At 44.6% G+C, this 16,661-nt stretch overlaps 1 protein-coding gene across 4 annotated transcripts in view; it reads left to right on the plus strand.

Annotated features, from left to right (window-relative positions):
* Positions 1-16,661, plus strand: part of DLGAP1 (DLG associated protein 1) — a 151,931-nt gene that overhangs the window by 115,651 nt on the left and 19,619 nt on the right. For all 4 annotated transcript variants that reach the window (XM_075728316.1, XM_075728315.1, XM_075728318.1 and 1 more), the window contains 2 exons: positions 4,610-4,983; positions 8,203-8,294. In XM_075728316.1, coding sequence (XP_075584431.1) covers positions 4,610-4,983; positions 8,203-8,294 — 466 coding nt within the window. The remainder of the gene's footprint in view (positions 1-4,609; positions 4,984-8,202; positions 8,295-16,661) is intronic.

The following is a 16,661-nucleotide window of genomic DNA, read 5'->3' on the forward strand; positions in this document are numbered from 1 at the left end:
TAGTTTTTTATTAAGAAAATGCACGCTCTGTTTTCATACCAATTTTTTGCATGTAAAAATAACAATACAAGATCTGAAACCCCATTTCCAAGCATTCCCCCCAAAACCTCAACAAAGCAAGGAAATAAGTGCATAGTAAAGAGAATAACAGCTCTGTCTAACAAGCCAAATCAAGCACTGCACCTTTGTGTGGGGAGCTCGGGGGCTGCAGCTGTGAGGTTCAGGCCTGCTTGTTTTGTGTTGCAGTTGTGTGAAATGCGAGGGCACTGCTGTTAACACCCCTGTTTAACAGGCAGTAAATCAGAAGACCCTCTGTGCGGAGTGGAAGAACTCCTGCCTTGTACCTCAATGCTCAGTTGTGCACAAGTTGTGTCCTTCGCTGCTCCTTTCAAACTGTGGAATTAGTCCTTTTTCTCAAGAGAAACACTACTATTTTAATTAACTTTAAATTTGCACTTTCATTTATTCCTGTATTTGTTAACCAAGCTTCTATGAGACTGCCAAATTAGAAAGATATTGCTTACATATCTCATCACTTGAACTGTTCAAAGTACTGCATGAATTTGATCTCTTCACAAATATTAATCTGCCTTGGGGTTCTCCTGAGCACCCATTCACTGAGCTTAAAATCTGTGTTTGCGTGCTGATGTTTGTTCCCGAGGGCTCATCTCCCCAGTGAACATGTTTAAACAACTGAAGTGCTCTTACAATGAAACATTCAAATTCAAGCCCTTATTATTATGCAATCTGGGATTATTTTTTTTATCATTAGACTTCCTTCTGAACTGGGTGGTTGACACTCCCTGTTCCAAATTCCTGTCCCATGAGCTAGTTGTTTGGAAATACTGGCTAGGAAGACAAACACCAGGACTTCTTTTTTTTAATCTGGAGAAAGTGCTTTTTCACTAGGTAAATTGTAACCCGAAGGCAGGCCACAGAAATAGGATAAAGATCAAAACAAAAAGGAGAGCATTGCTCAGTGGATTGATACAGCTGAAAACGGTGGGCCTGATCCAAGGTGCTTTGGGAATCAGAGGATTCTTGCACATGACTTAACTAGTTTCTGGATTAAACCTTGCATATGCCCTAGGAGAGGAATGTCTACCTGCTCCAGCAGCATGTGTGCTCTGGAAAATAATATGAAAAGCTTCTCTATATTCTGACAAACTGAGGGTTCATATATGTGTTTGCTATTCAGAAAACAATATTCCTGATTAACTACATGTCTAAATGATTTTAATGAAAAACAAGACTACTTTGACTTGACCCTCCAGTCAGATCAGTTTCCGTACAGAACTTCGCTCCTTGATCCATGTCCAAGAACCTATTTATCAGGGAATTTATACAGCCCTTTAAATTAACTTCCTGATGTGAATTAAACTAACTTTCATGTGCAAAACCCTTTGAAAGTCCCCTGTGTGTGAAGTGAGGGTTTTTCCATCTTTTTCACGCATCCCATGGTCCTGTGATCTTCTCCCTCGGAGTCCTCCTGCCAGGCAGTCCATCTCTGCTGCAGGAGAGCTGGATGGATGAGCTTCTCCTTTGCCTGTGGGGACAGAAAGCAAGGTGATGTGCTCTTCCCACACCGACTGAACGCTCAGACTCTCTTGGCTGAACAAGGAGAGCGCCAGGGTTTTGTCATTTTTCTTGGGAAGTACTCATTTTGTCTTTCAAGCAGCTTAGCATTTAAAATACTGTAGCCACTTGAAAAGCCAGCGGATCCTTCAGGTTGCCATGTCACAAGTTGCCCGGTTCTTGAAAGTGCCCAGAGAAAAACTGATGCGCCGAGTCCCTTTCGTTGTTGTGCTTCAGCCGTTTGGAGGGCTCAGCGAGCTACGACATTTAGAGCACAGCTGCCTCCGACGGCGGCGGTGGCCCAAGCATTGTTTTGCTGTCGTTTCTGCAGAGGAGTGGTGGGAACTTACATCATTTCCAGTAATGAAGTGCCTGGGGTTCTTTTATGACTTGCACACTCCACTTCTCCGGAGCTGTACAGTATGTGCTGTGTGACTCCAGGAAACTGAGGATTTGTTTTGACTTGCTAAAAGAACGTTCGCTGTTTCTCTTTACAATTTCACCGTATGACTTGTCAATTCTCTCCCCCTCTTAAGAATAACTTCAGATTTAATTAGCTGAGTGCAAACATCTTTCATTGCAGTGTGGATTAGACTCCTCATTGAGTACATTTACCAACAGAACGAAAGACATCTTAATCAGGCGTTTCTGTATTTGTACTGCTGTGTCCAGAGTGCCTGGTAGCTGTAGGTAGACAGTTGCTATTGACTCTCTTTCTAGGGGGCGTGACCAGTGATGTGGGGACCAGCCTTGTTAAGGCTTGCTTTTTATCTTCTAAAGTGCTGTCTCCTACCTAAGAGCACTTTTCAGGTGTGTTTCATTATCATTTCCCTACCTGCTATGTAGGAAAAATGATACTTATGTGCCTTGCTGGGATGTCCTGAAGGTTCTGGCATCTCCCCAGGAGTTCCACAATGACCCCACCTAGCATATTTTAAATGGTGCAATTTATACTTTGCTGAATTGCAAAGTAGCATTGCACACAAGCCTCTATTAGACAAGTTTGGCACCGGCTTCCCAAAGCATTACCTGGATATATGTGTGTGTGTGTGCGCTTTGGGTTCTTCAGTGGTGAATTTCAGTTTGCATTTCCACCACTCGGAGAACATTCTCCTGACCATGAACCACCTGGGTCATTTCTGGGATATCATCACCCAAGCAGCAGCCTCCACAAATCTTCCTAAGTCCCGGAGTAAATGTTTGTGTTGCAGCAACAGCAGCTGATTTACCTGAACATGCACAGTTGCAACAAATACTTTTTGGCAGTATCAAAACCAATGAAGAATGGCACAAAATTCACAATCCCCTTTGTAAAATTGTCATCCTTTCTGATAGTTCCAGATATTGGTCTTGTCATAAGCACTTCAAAAAACACCTTTAACCCCTATCAACTCTTCACTTCCCTGGAGTTAAAATTTGACAAGTTCATTTTTAGCCATCTCTTCTCTCAAAGATGCTGTGGTTTCTGTTTTGATTCTTTAGAAGTGAATCATAGTTTCAAAACCCTCACTACCTTAGTGAAACACTCTTTTTCCATTAGTATTCAGCGTGTTTAACATGGGTTCAGACATGTTATCAGAAACTTATACTAGAGTCCTTAAAAAAAAATCCTGTGTGATTTCATGCCCTGGAAACACCTTTTATGCTATAACTGTTCCTACAGCTATCGGCAGATATGAGGCATATGGATCTGAGCTAGTCAAATTAATACCGTAATGGCTTCTGGCTCGACAAGCACGTACAGTGCAAACAGAGAGCAGAACAGCTGTAGTAGAGTTACTTTTTATGTGGGTGGCATAGACGTCTGCCAATTAAAATGATCTGATGAATAGTTTCTTGCCATATGATTACTGTTAATAAGAATCTATGTTAACATGTTTGTGTCTGAACTTTGCACAGGTTCGTGCCTGCATTTATTTTCTTAAAAAATAGAGTATATCATGATTGTTTTTTGTTCTTAATGGACTTTCTTTCCTCATTTGAAAGCATTCCAGGACTTCGGTAATGCAGAGCTGCCAGCTATCCCTTAAAGGAAGATGTTTGTATCTCCATGTAGTGCTTTCTGCATGTAATTCTGTAAACATAGGCCAATAGTTTTTAACCTGGGAACCTCAAGCTAATCTCCTCAATCCATATAGAAGCACTTACAAAGAGAGCATGGCCTTCAAAATATGAAAAGAGGAGTCCTCATAAATTTTTAATAAAGCCTTTGTTGTTGCACACATTTATACTTACACTTTCCTTTAAGTAGTCCCACTGAGTGACAGGCTTTAGCCATTGACTTCATTACGCTAACTCCCTGTGTGTAAAATTAAGCATTTTTATTCCAGAACTGATATATTTATGATAAGAAATTTAGGCGTGGCAAAATGTTGTTTTAAATATGTCCTCAGCAGCTTACAAAGCATTTCAAAGTATTCGAGAAGTCTCTGCAACAAGTGAGATGTTTTATAGTAAGAAATACACAAGTCCAGGCATGGTGAGTGTTAACAGGCTTTGACCTAGGATGGTTTGGGGATCTCCCTCTGATCAGAAAAATGTAGTTTAAAATTCTACATAAGCTTGGTAAATATAGTAGGACAAGGTAGAGAGACAGAAAACAATTGCAATAAAACCGCATGAAGTACAGTTTAGCTAGGTTAAGTGGTTGGAGACTCATCATCCTTGTGAATCTTGTTTGGAAGCCATGAGCAGAACAAACGTTTTGGTGGTAGGACTTGTTCCCGTGGGAATTAGAACAGTTAGTAGAAGATATATGGGAGAAAACAATCCTAAAAAAACTAAGGAGGAACTTGGCAAATAGTTAATTTCTTTCCCTCTACTGGCACTTCTGCCACTCACATCAGTAGGAACAGATGACCCTGATAACCAAGGTATTTCCATGGCACTTACATTGGAGCTTTCGGGGGCTCTTTGGCTAACAGTGTCCTCCTTATGTCTGCTCCGTCCATGCTCACTGATGCTTTGAGAACATATTTGCATCCATTTTCCCTGCAGCATCAATAAGTCAAGAACTCTCGTATGTTCTTTCCAGTGTCATCTTGCATTACCACCTATAAGAAGACACCGCCTCCAGTCCCACCAAGAACTACCACCAAACCGTTTATTTCCATCACAGCCCAGAGCAGCACAGAGTCTGCCCAAGATGCATATATGGATGGGCATGGACAGAGGGGAGATATCATCAGTCAGTCTGGACTTAGCAACTCCACGGAGAGCTTGGACAGTATGAAGGCGCTAACAGCTGCTATTGAAGCTGCCAATGCACAGATCCATGGCCCTGCAAGTCAACATGTAGGGAACAATACTGCCACCGTCACCACCACCACAACCATTGCCACTGTTGCAGTAGAAGATAGAAAGAAGGACCACTTCAAGAAAAACAGATGCTTATCTATTGGAATACAGGTATGGTACGGGATGTGGATTATATGCCTGCCATTGTTTTGGATGTCTACATTTGTTTTACTGCTCATTATGCAATGTTTCGTGTATTTGTCTTCTTTTCCTGACAGGTACCTGTGTAGAAATTGCAGCAGTGTAATCATTCCGCGTGGTACTAATGATGTTTTACTAATTTATCATAAAAACATCAGATGCAAGGATTTGTTTAAGTCTCCTTGCTGCTTGTTATTCAGCTCTGTTAAATTACACACATGAGCACTAATCTATGAATCATAACACAGCGGGGGTCAGAAAGGCATGAATTAAATCATTGAAAGGGAATGTGTAAAACAATGATTTACATTACACTATCACCCAAAAAATGTTTTCGTCCAGCCTCACTGAATTGTCACTGCTTATTCATGCATTTCATAATGACTGGTAGCCGCTTGAATGAGGCAGCATTGTTCCTATCCCAGCCTCAAGAGCAGAGGGTTAAGTTCCTTCTGATTTGCCCTTGTTAAAGAAAATTACATTTTGTTACCTCTAGTGGAATGAAACAAGAAAACTAACCCTGCCAAAGTTCACTCCTATTTACAGAAAGGAGAAGAGCAAATAAACTAGACCAATTTAATCTGCTTGCTTAATTAATCTTTCCCATACCCCCCCAAAAGAATGTGCCTAAGACTCCAACTATCTGCTTGCAGGATTAGCTTTTGCAACAAAGCACTTGAACTTACAATCAACTGAGATTCAACACAGGTTTTGATGGGAGATGAATCCCAAGCAAATAGAATAGCAATCCCCAGCTTATCAGCCTTCACAAGAAGACAGGATTTTTTTTCTTGCAGATGGAGGTTGTAAGCACAGCACTATGTGCCTGGACAGGCTTATCTGATTAGCAAAGCCTAAGAATTTACCGTGAATCTCTGCATCAGTCTGATGAGACGAGAGGTGCTGTGTAGAAGTATGCCATCTCAGGGGCAGCTCCTGGAGAAGCTGTGACTTTTCTCTGACTTCTTCTTGGAAGGGCAATAATTACTATTGCCTGTGGGTTTAGTTTACTGCCTTTGTTGTAGCCTTTTTCTGCTTCACAGACGTTTGTTTTGGATGTATTCTGAAAGAAGGGCTGATGTTCTGTGTTAAACACAGGAGCAAGATCCAGGTGAGACAGGGATAGAGGAAAGCTTATTCCCATAGCCAGCCAAGCCTAAGGTGCCATTTTATTCTTGTAATCCCTCATTTCACTGAGCAAAGCAACAAAGACTCCTTAGCAGGCAAACACCCTGCAAAGTAATGGGTAGGAAGAAATAATTTCCACGTTTGCAGAAGCCAGAACGAACAATGGTAATGTGAATCGAGGCTCTTGAGACACCATCTGCCTGCTGTCTCGTCTCAAGGTGGTGTTACTGCAAGTAACAAATGCTGCTTTTGAGAGGTATAGGGGCCTCCGTTTCCTGAGATCTGAGGAAACCAGAGCCTCACATGCTGTTCAAGCCTTTGAAAGTCTCCCTCTAAAATTTTGCAATTTACTGATGACCAGCATAATCATATGTGGAAGCTGCCTGGGGATGGTACGTGAGGAGCTGCCAGGGTAGTTTTTGTGTACAAGCCAATGGAGAAGCCTAAAGAAGGGATTACACGAAGCAAAACCTTCAGCAGTGATACAGCCTTACAGGATTCCTGCCCGTGCACCATGCCACCCTCCCAGTTGTGGCCAAGGAGATTTTTTGAGTCAGGTAGGCTTCACAAATAAAAGAAAACTACCTTGCCAGTCAGCTGTCTGGCCCATTTTGCAGCATCATTGCACAAGCAGTCATGCTGGTACAGCTGAAGGGGTAGTGTGGGAGTGGAAAAACCGTAAGATTGCTGTTGCTGCCAGAAATGACTTCTCTTAGAGACAACCGCCCTAAAATAGGTAGGTAGGCTGTCAGCCCTCTGACTGGCAGTATGAAGTCAGTCTCTCTCCACTGACTGTAAAGGGAGCCTAGTTTAGGCTTAGGCTGAACTCAGACCAGGTATACACCTTACTTATAATCTGCCCCATCTCTGTAAAGCAGGGCAAGCTGCTTTAGCCAGAGGCATATTCTTGGTTTGCTTCCACCTCTAACAAATAAACCTAATGTGCACTTGTGATGAACCTCCGTGTGTGTCCTCTGCACCCCTCAGTCACTCTTAGGACACCCAAAGCCTTTGCTGTAAATCTGTTTAGCAAATAAGTAAAGTAAAGTAAAGCAAAGAAAAACCCTTCCATCAAAAGGTTGCTTCTCTGTCAGTTATGGGATTTAAGGTGTAGTTATCTCCCCAAAAGCCTCAGTGTCAGGTAAGTACTCTACTTCACTGAGCAGCTCTGTAACTCCCATCCCTCCTTGAGCACTTTTTCTGCATAGGTTGTTAAATTGGCTCTCAGCAACAAGCTTATTTACTGGTGGAACAGATGCTAGCTACAGCTGGAGATTTTGTACACCTGGGGTCAAGAGTGGATCCAGAGGTCACTTCATAACACTGCTGTAGTCCAAAAAATCTGTGTGCCAGAAATTTTTTTCTTGTGTGACTAACAATGTCATATATACCATTGGGAATTAACAGCTACACTGATTGGGCCCAGAAGTTTGTGATTTTGCTCAAAGACACATCTGTGGCTAAATTTCAACTTTATACCATTGATATAAATCTCCTCACAGAGATGGAGAGGTGGTATAAAGTTCCTGCCTGTGTTCCTAGGGACCACCTGTTTGCATGATGAAGCCATAAAGAAAATGCATTCCAAGAGCTGCATCTGCTTTCTTTAAATCTTATCTGTACAGTGCTCTGATTCAGAGCACTAACATTTAAACAAAATAAACACATCATTTTGTCATGAGTTCACATATGCATGCACATACAGACTAACAGGTAAAATGAAACAAATGGTGGAGTGCAGCAAGTGGAGTTACAGCTGCTCGGAGATTTGCTCTGGCAAATCTGAGCATCCAGCCTCCATAAAATACTGGATAAACTCCTGCATTTTGCAGGCTGAATGTTGTCGTACCAGAAATGCTTTATAGATTAACAAGAATGATGACTATTCACTAATAACATCAGAAATCGGCACACCACAGATAAACTATCTGACGAGATGAAGGTACTTATGGTACAAGCTCTATGTGCAGACACTTAGTAGTTATCATGCATAGAAATTGCAAGTAGGTGGGTGATATCTCTGCTAAAATACATTCTAATTAGCTGGTTAATTTTTTTAAGGTTGATGGTGCTGAAGAATCCACCAAATCAGGTGAAAATAAAGCAACCAGTAAGTTCCAGTCCATAGGAGTTCAAGTAGAGGAGGAGAAGTGGTGAGTAAAAGTTAATACTGTTTTTCTAAAGCAAATAATTATGCCACAACTAATTTTTAAGAGCCGTAGTTCCTGCATGCATGACCATATAAACCTGCTTCCTGGACGAATTGTTAGATCACCCAGCTGAAAAGCCGAGTCTTATAAATTCTATAGTTCTTATTTCTCAGAGGGGAATTTTCAGCATCAGTGAGAGAACTGGAAGAAAAGTGCCACATATTTTGAAGGTCAATATACTTTTAGTAAGCTCTTTTTCCCCAGAAAATCTACCTAAACAGTGGAAGGTGATGTAGCTGGAGTATTAGTCTCAGGATGGCTGCAGCAGCATAGAGTTGATGGGGAAGTTTACCTTGTTTTTCAGCAGAATAACTTCAGCCTCGTGGAGTGCAGCTCAGTGGCAGAGCCAAACAGATTGCTTTTGCTCAGGTATCTCCCCCAGACATCTCTGCATTACAACTGTTCCCTTGCAAAAAATTGTTGAGATTAAAAAGCAAGCCTGTAAAACTCAGTTCTCTCTCCAATCTGCAGTGTAACCTGAATTAGTAAACAAATATGCTCCAATAAAAATGACCAAAAAACCCCAAAATCTATTATAGTTGACGTCTTCAAGGGTTATGTCTCTTTTGGACGACAAATTGCAGTTACGTTGCAGGGCAGCATAACTGCATGGCACTTCGCAGACACATAAAGTTTCCGAGTGCTTGACCACATCTGCAAACCCTAATTCCTGCCCAAAGCTGGACTCAGTGAAGAGAAGCCGGACTCTCCCCTCGCCTCTGAGCATGCAGGCCTGCCCGTTGCCACTGCGGCTGCAAGCACCCACCTAAATCTTTGTTCATTTTTCACAAGCTGTTTGGGCGCAGTATAACTTTTGGATCCTGGAGGCATTTTGTTGATAGCTCGCTGTACCGTAGCGTAGCAGAAGCCTTGGGGCAGTATCGCTTGGCAGTGAGGGAAGAGTTGCCCTTGCAACCTCCCCAGACAAAACCTAGGTGCAGCAAATCTGAGCTGACGAATTTAGGGCCCTCTGCCCTCCTCTGGCCCGCCGACTGCAGGAGCGAGTAGAGGAGATGTCCATTTTCACACTGTTTTTTTCCTACATCTGCTAAAAATATTCAAAAATAACATGTTATCGACACCATTTTCAATTCAACAAAATCTCCCCGTAAAGTAGCAGAGTATTTTCCTGTGGTTTTAAAAGGCTGAAGTGATTTCAGCAAAAAGAAATGTGATTTTGCAATGACCCTGCTAGGCTGTTACCAAGTTCCTCATTAACCTGCTAAAACATCTCTTGCTGGCAGACATTTCTTTATGTGTTAGACCTTAGCCCCATTTACCCACAACTCTTCCAGCACTAGATAAATGAGCACATAAGAATAGATGCTGAAGGACCATTTCCCTTCAGCCTGAGCACAAAGGAAATAACTACCCCAAAAGCCCAACCCCTCCCCTCAGGAAAAAAAAAAAAAAAAAAAAACCAAACCCATAAAAACAAAGAAAGAAAGAAATGGCTGTCTGTAAATACCTTACTTCCAAAGTCCTCTTTCTATTGCAGTTTTTATTGCTCCAGAGAAAAAGGTAAGATTTGCCTGTGTGGGTCTGCCCTGAGAAAGCAATATTTCTGCATTGCCTACTGACAGCTGTGTTTGGGGGTTTCCTTGCTGATAAAGTTGAGGTTGTTGCTGTTTGGAGCAGACGGGCACGCAGCAATCTATCATGGACTTTCAGAAGTGAACTGGCTGATAAAGAACAGCCCCTAATCCTTAGAAAATGAGTGCACTCAAGACACAAAGGGCTTATCATCACAGTTTGGCACTCATATTCCTTCTTTTTTTTAACACAGCAGAGTACAATGTATTGATTATCTGTTACAGGAATAGAATTGTAAATACAGTGCATTCCTCCCTGCCCCTGCACCATAACATCTGCAGAGCCTCAGAAAAGCCCTTTTGAGTTGAATCTTTGACAAATGAATGTTTTTAAAAATCTTCCAGGCTTCAGAAATATTAAATAAATATAAAATGAGAAGAATGACACAGCAAAAAGGATAATACAGTAAATTGATCATGTTTCTGTGCCAGTCTAAGCTATTAAGTGTACTGTTATAAAACAAGAAAGCTCTTTGCTTAATGCACCAAAAGCCTACCATACAAAATTTGTTTCACTCCTTTGCTTCCCGCTCTTTCCTCCCCCTTTCCCTCACCTCATATGACTGTCATTCGCACACTAAGGAGTCTTACCTCCTCATGTCCTTTTAAATATTCCTGCTTCTGTGCTTGGACCAAGTAAGCAAAAGATTTTCCCTTCATTTCTTGATCTAAGGAGCTCAAAACCAGAGGATCTTCGGAGGACAGCTCTATCTCTTCCATCTTCCATCTGGACTCAGACCTTTCATTAGCCTTTCACTCTCTGTAACCTGGGCTTCCTGCCAAGACAAATGACTCTGGGTCCTCCTCCTCCTCCTCTTGTACGGCTCAAAGGATAAATGCGGCTACCGCTACCTGACCATATTACAACTGGATCCATGACCGATATTCATCTTATCCTCAGTTCTTCATGCTACCTGCTCTCAATAATCTTTTTTATACCCTTTCCCTAAGTGCAGCTCTACTATTTCTAGCATTTATATAGAGTACCTCTGTCCAGTCCTTCTCATGGAAAAAAAAAATGGTATGCATTTCTTTCAACAGTGACCTCATGATCTTCCTGCTGTTTCTCTTTTATCTCTCACCTGATCTCCCCCATGATGCTGACAAAACCCCAACCAAAATGTTCTTCCCCTTTTCTCACATGACCCACCCCTTCCAGGGCAATTTTGAAATGTTTATGCAATGAAGCTGATCAGTGCAATCTCAGGGCACTTCCATTGCTGTCCATTTCTGTTTGTCCTTTCTCTCTACCTGTGACTTCTTCTTGACCTCAGGGGACCACCTCCCATTCCTCACTTACAGAAGATAATCGAGTTGTTGGAAGTCAAGCAGTTCTGCTGAACCAGAAAAGAAGAAGTCATATATTGTGCCAGGCCAATTAGCACACATTCTTATTGAACAAGGGACTCGCAGTCCCATAGCTCTGTAATCACTTTTAGTCTCTCTTGCATTTTACCTTGTCTGCCCCAAGATCTCCCCCTGTTACATCCTCACCCCCAAAATTGTCTTGCTCATTGCTCCTAGTCATACCATCAGCTGGTAATTGTACTTGGCTTGCCATCACAAGAATTTATGAATGCTGAAACAATGGTAGTTTCTGAAGTAAGAACACTGCCATGGGAGACTAAGACCATAGACATATGGTCCTTCTCCATTTTCTCTGGCTTCTGTGGGGCCAGGGAAAGTGCCCCCACCTCTTGGTGTGGTATAAAGTGTGGTTTACCGTACCATACCTCTTGGTGTAATATAAAGTAAAATTATTTGAAATAGTGGTGGGGTAACATAAAAACCAAACAAACGAACCTCTTCTATTTCTTCAAGGAAAAAAACCCACATCTTTGGCCTTTGTTACTATATAATGCCATATTTTTCTCTTTTTTTCATTTAGGTTTTTGGGTTTGGTCCCTTACTGTCCTGACAAAATACACTCAGGTTTTAGGGTCTTCCCTGCAAAGCAGGCAAGTCCTACACTAACTCAAACTTCTTAATTCTCCAGTCTTTAGGACAGGACCTTCAGATCTGCATTTTGACTAAGCTGATCTGGGAATGATATTTCCTTGGCTTTTGTCTGCAGTATTTTCTGACACTCTCTGTTCTCCACAGCGGAAGCCATTCCACTGAGAAATTCTGAAAGTGGTAGATGCCTCATCCCTGGAAACATTCAAGGTCAGGTTGGACAGGGCTCTGAGCAACCTGATCTAGTTGAAGATTTCCCTGCTCATGGCAGATGACCTTTAAAGGTCTCTTCCAACCCAAACTGTTCTATGATTCTATGATGCTATGATTCTATGATTCTAATCTGGCTGCCAATGACTGAGGTGGTATTCAGAAGAAGAGAGAGGCAGTTTCAAAAGCAAGGCTTAATAATGTTCCCTGTTTTAAGCTAAGGGCCCTGACCTGGTCTTGTGTGCTAGGCCTCGACAAAGTGTTGCTCTGGTTCCAGCTATTCCCCCCATGCTGCCCAGAAAGTGTCACAAGGCAAAGGTTAGAACAGGTTTATTTGAGGATGAGAGATCCCAGGAACGCTTTGATCCTCCATCTTCTGCAAACTCTGGTGGTGAGAGACATGCCCAGCATAGGGTGTGTATTCACCGAGGATGGTCTCTGTAGCGTGACCTCCTCCCTGCACTGCTGTGCTACTTGCACACTGGAAAGGGCAGGGTAGATACCCTGTGAATATCTGGGGGGCAGCAGGGCAGTGCAGGATGGGGAGGAAGACCCCAAGCAGCACTTGAAGCTCCACCATGTTTCAAGGAAGATTGATGGATGGTGATTAATTGATTGATTGATGGCTGGGAGACATGCGCAGGCCAGCTGCACTAAGGCCTCGGCTTCCCGCCCGCAGCAATACCTGCCCGCTGCTGAAGAGCTGGGCCCACACCAAGAGGGTCTTGGGTAGGGCTAGACCCTCTCAGCGTGAGGGGCTCCTTCCTTCAAGCATAGCCTGGGATCAGCGTTGCAGTACCCAGCTAGGTCTGCTGGAATTGGATTAACCTCCATAGGCTCCTCCTGATCTTCCAGTGGGTCTATCTCATAGAATCATAGAATCATACAAGGTTGGAAAAGACCTTTAAGATCATCCAGTCCAACCATTAACCTAACATTACCAAGTCCACCACTAAACCAATTAAGGGTAGACTAGCAATTTCGTGTTTCCTGGCTTGGTGGCTGGATTATTTTTAATGAAAGTAAAATCTAGGAATCATTAGGATTGGAAAGGATCTCTAAGATCATCAGTCCAACCATCAACCCAACACCACCATGCCCACTAAACGATGTCCCCAAGTGCCACATCTACACACTTTTTGAACACTTCCAGGAATGGTGACTCCACCACCTCTCTGGACAGCCTGTTCCAATGCTTGACTACCCTTTCTGTGAAGAAATTTTTCCTAATATCCAATCTGAATCTCCCCTAGCGCAGCTTGAGCCCATTTCCTCTCATCCTATTGCTGACTACTTGGGAGAAGGCTCCATCGGCTCCAGGCCATCCTCTGCAGTTTTGGATCACCAACCAAAAAGTCCCCAGATGCCCTCTTTGGTTTGGTCAGTCTTGTAGTTGCCATTCTGATGGCGGCCCAAGCGCATATCTGACCATCGGTCCCTGTGGCTGAGGGGCATCTGGCCTGGGAAGAGCAGGGTGCCTGGGGCTGAGGGTGCTCTGCCCCTGCCCAGTCCCACCCTGGTGGGACCCACTCTTCACACCTCCCGCCATCCTGTGCCTGCTCCAGGGAGGAACTGCCACTCTAGCCAACAGCAGGTGAAGTAGCCACTGGCTCTGACATGGCTGATTTCCTTCCCCAGCCACGGCTGCCTGTGATCAGAGAAAACCCTTACAGCCCTGGGGGCTCTCAGCCTGCTGGTGGACTGCCCCAAGCCTGGCATTTGCACAATTTGCCATAAATTTCTGATCAGACCCCACTGGGTGGCAATAGCCTCTCTCCTCCAGCCCTGGCCCTGGTGGGAGGCTGAGCACTCCAGTCAGCACCCTCTGCTCTGCAATGCAAAGGTCAATATATGGTTTAAAAAAAAAAAAAAAAGTGGTTATGGGATCTCTGTGTGTAAAGCGGCCAAGTGCTGTCCCCACATGGCATTAGAGAGTTCCTTTCCCTGGAAACCTCCCTGGTTTCCCCACACTCCCTTACATCTTGGACTTCAGGTCTTTCTGATACCCAGCAAGGAAGGGTGTCCTGCCAGGGCGATGGGGCTGGATGGCTGCCCACCCTCTCAGTCACTGGGAACCATACCATGTGCTGGCAGGATGGATAGAGGGGAGCGCAGCCCCGGGGTGGTCTGTGCAGCAGCTCAGCGCTCGCAGGCATGGACAGCCCTTGCTCTGTGTGCACGTGGAGCAGGCACGGACTTGCTGCAGCAGTGGCAGGCTGAGCCCTGCGGGTGCCGGTTCCCAAGTCTGTGGGGTCTTCCACTGCCATGCCGGGGGAGCGGAGGGGCCATCTCAGGACAGCAGGTCTGCAGGGGACAGTGGTGACGGGGCAGTGCAGAACTGCACTAAGGCCTTGGCTTCGCACCGCAGCATACCTGTTTTCTTTGCCCCCTCTTGGCTGCTTTCTGTTGCGGGGCTGACCACTGCCTAGGAGCTGGGCCCATGCCGATAGAGTCTTGGGTAGGGTCGGAACCCTCAGTGCAATGGGCTGTCTTCTTCAAGCACAGCTTGGGATCAGCGCTGCAGTAGTATCACAATGAGCAGTGGGAGAGGGAGAAGCTGAGCAGAACATGGAAGCAGGGACATTACTTGAAATTATTTATTTATCAGTAGTAGATCCAGGTCCTGCAGGTGCCAAGACAGCCACCGAAATGGCACCACTTGCCCCACTCCTGCCTCGTCCTGTTCCGTGCCCAATGTCCCGAGGCCATTGTGGGGCACTGTGGTCCGCAGTGGGGCATCCCCACGGAGGCTGAGTGCACCGAGGGCTGCTGCCTTTCCCTCGGAGATCCCAGGGGAGACAGGGAGGAGGTTTCAGGTGCCGTGGGTGATAAGCGTGGCTTGTGGCTTCTGGGCAATGGACAAAGATGAGCTGCTGTGAGGAGAGGGGTTAGAGGAGGACTATTGTTTTCTTGGTTTGCATCCATTTGTTTGAACACTAAAATTGTAAGGGACCAGCTGCATAAGGTGAATGTTCATAGGTCCATAGGGCCTGATGGGATTCATCCCAGCATACTGAAGGAGCTAGCGGATGTTATGGCAGGACCACTCTCGATCATCTACCAAAGGTCTTGGGAGTCTGGGGAGGTCCCTGCTAACTGGAAGACAGCCAAATGTTTATTCCAATTTATAAGAAGGGCATGAGGGAAGACCCAGGGAACTACAGACCTGTTAGTCTAACCTCAGTTCCTGGAAAAATTATGGAGAAGATTATACAGCATACTATTGAAAGGCATTTAAAGAATAATGCAATCATCAGGCACAGTCAACATGGGTTCATAAAGGGAAAGTCCTGTTTAACTCATTTGATATCCTTCTGTGATAAGGTCACTCGCATAGTGGATGAAGGGAAGGCGGTGGATGTGGTTTTTCTGGATTTTTAGTAAGGCTTTTGACACTGTCCCTCACAGCATTCTTCTGGACAAATTGTCCAACTGTGGGATGAGCAAGTTCACAGTGCACTGGGTGAAGAACTGGCTGAAGGGCAGGGGTCAAACGTTGTGGTGAATGGGGCTACATCTGCCTGGCGACCCGTCACCAGCCGTGTTCCTCAGGGCTCAATTCTAGGGCCAGTGCTGTTCAATATATTTATCAATGGTCTGGATGCAGGAGCTGAATGTGCCATTAGCAAGTTTGCTGGCAATACCAAACTGGGAGGTGCTGTTGACTCACGGGGACAAGAGGCCTTGCAGAGGGATCTACATAGATTGGAGCATTGGGCAATGATTTATGGGGTGAAACTTAACAAGTCGAAATGCTGAATTCTGCATCTAGGACAGGGTAACACCGGGCACAAGTATAAATTAGGAGAGGAGTGGCTGGAGAGCAGCCCTGAAGAAAGGGATCTGGGGGTTCTGGTCAGCAGCAGCTCAATGTGAGCCAGCAGTGTGCCCTGGCAGCCAGGAGGGCAAACCACATCCTGGGGTGCACCAAACACAACCAGCCCATCAAGAGAGGTGATTATCCTGCCGTATTCAGCATTGGAGTGGCCTCACCTTGAGTGCTGGGTGCAGTTGTGGGCCCCACAATTTAAGAAGGATGTGAAGGTCCTTGAATGCGTCTAGAGGAGGGCAACAAAGCTGGTGAAAGGGCTGGAAGGAATGTCCTATGAGGAGTGGCTGAGGACTTTGGGCTTGTCTAGTTTGGAGAAAAGGAGGCTGAGGGATGACCTCATTGCTCTCTACAGCTTCCTGAGGAGGGGAAGCTGAGAAGGAGATGCTGATCTCTTCTCCCTGGTATCCAGTGACAGGACACATGGGAATGGTTCAAAGCTGCACCAGGGGAGGTTTAGACTGGACATCAGGAAGCATTTCTTTACCAAGACGGTGGTCAAATGCTGGAACAGGCTTCATAGAGAGGTGGTCAATGCCCCAAGCCTGTCGGTGTTTAAGAGGTGTTTGGACAATGCCCTTAATAATATGCTTTAACTTTTGGCCAGGCCTAAATTAGTCAGGTGGTTGGACTGAAAGATCATTGTAGGTCCCTTCCAACTGGAATAGTCTATTCTAACATTGCCATAAGGGATTAGAGTTTCCCTGCTAAGACGCTTAGTGG

This window comes from Pelecanus crispus, chromosome 2 (assembly GCF_030463565.1).
Source record: "Pelecanus crispus isolate bPelCri1 chromosome 2, bPelCri1.pri, whole genome shotgun sequence".
Classification (NCBI taxonomy): domain Eukaryota; kingdom Metazoa; phylum Chordata; class Aves; order Pelecaniformes; family Pelecanidae; genus Pelecanus; species Pelecanus crispus.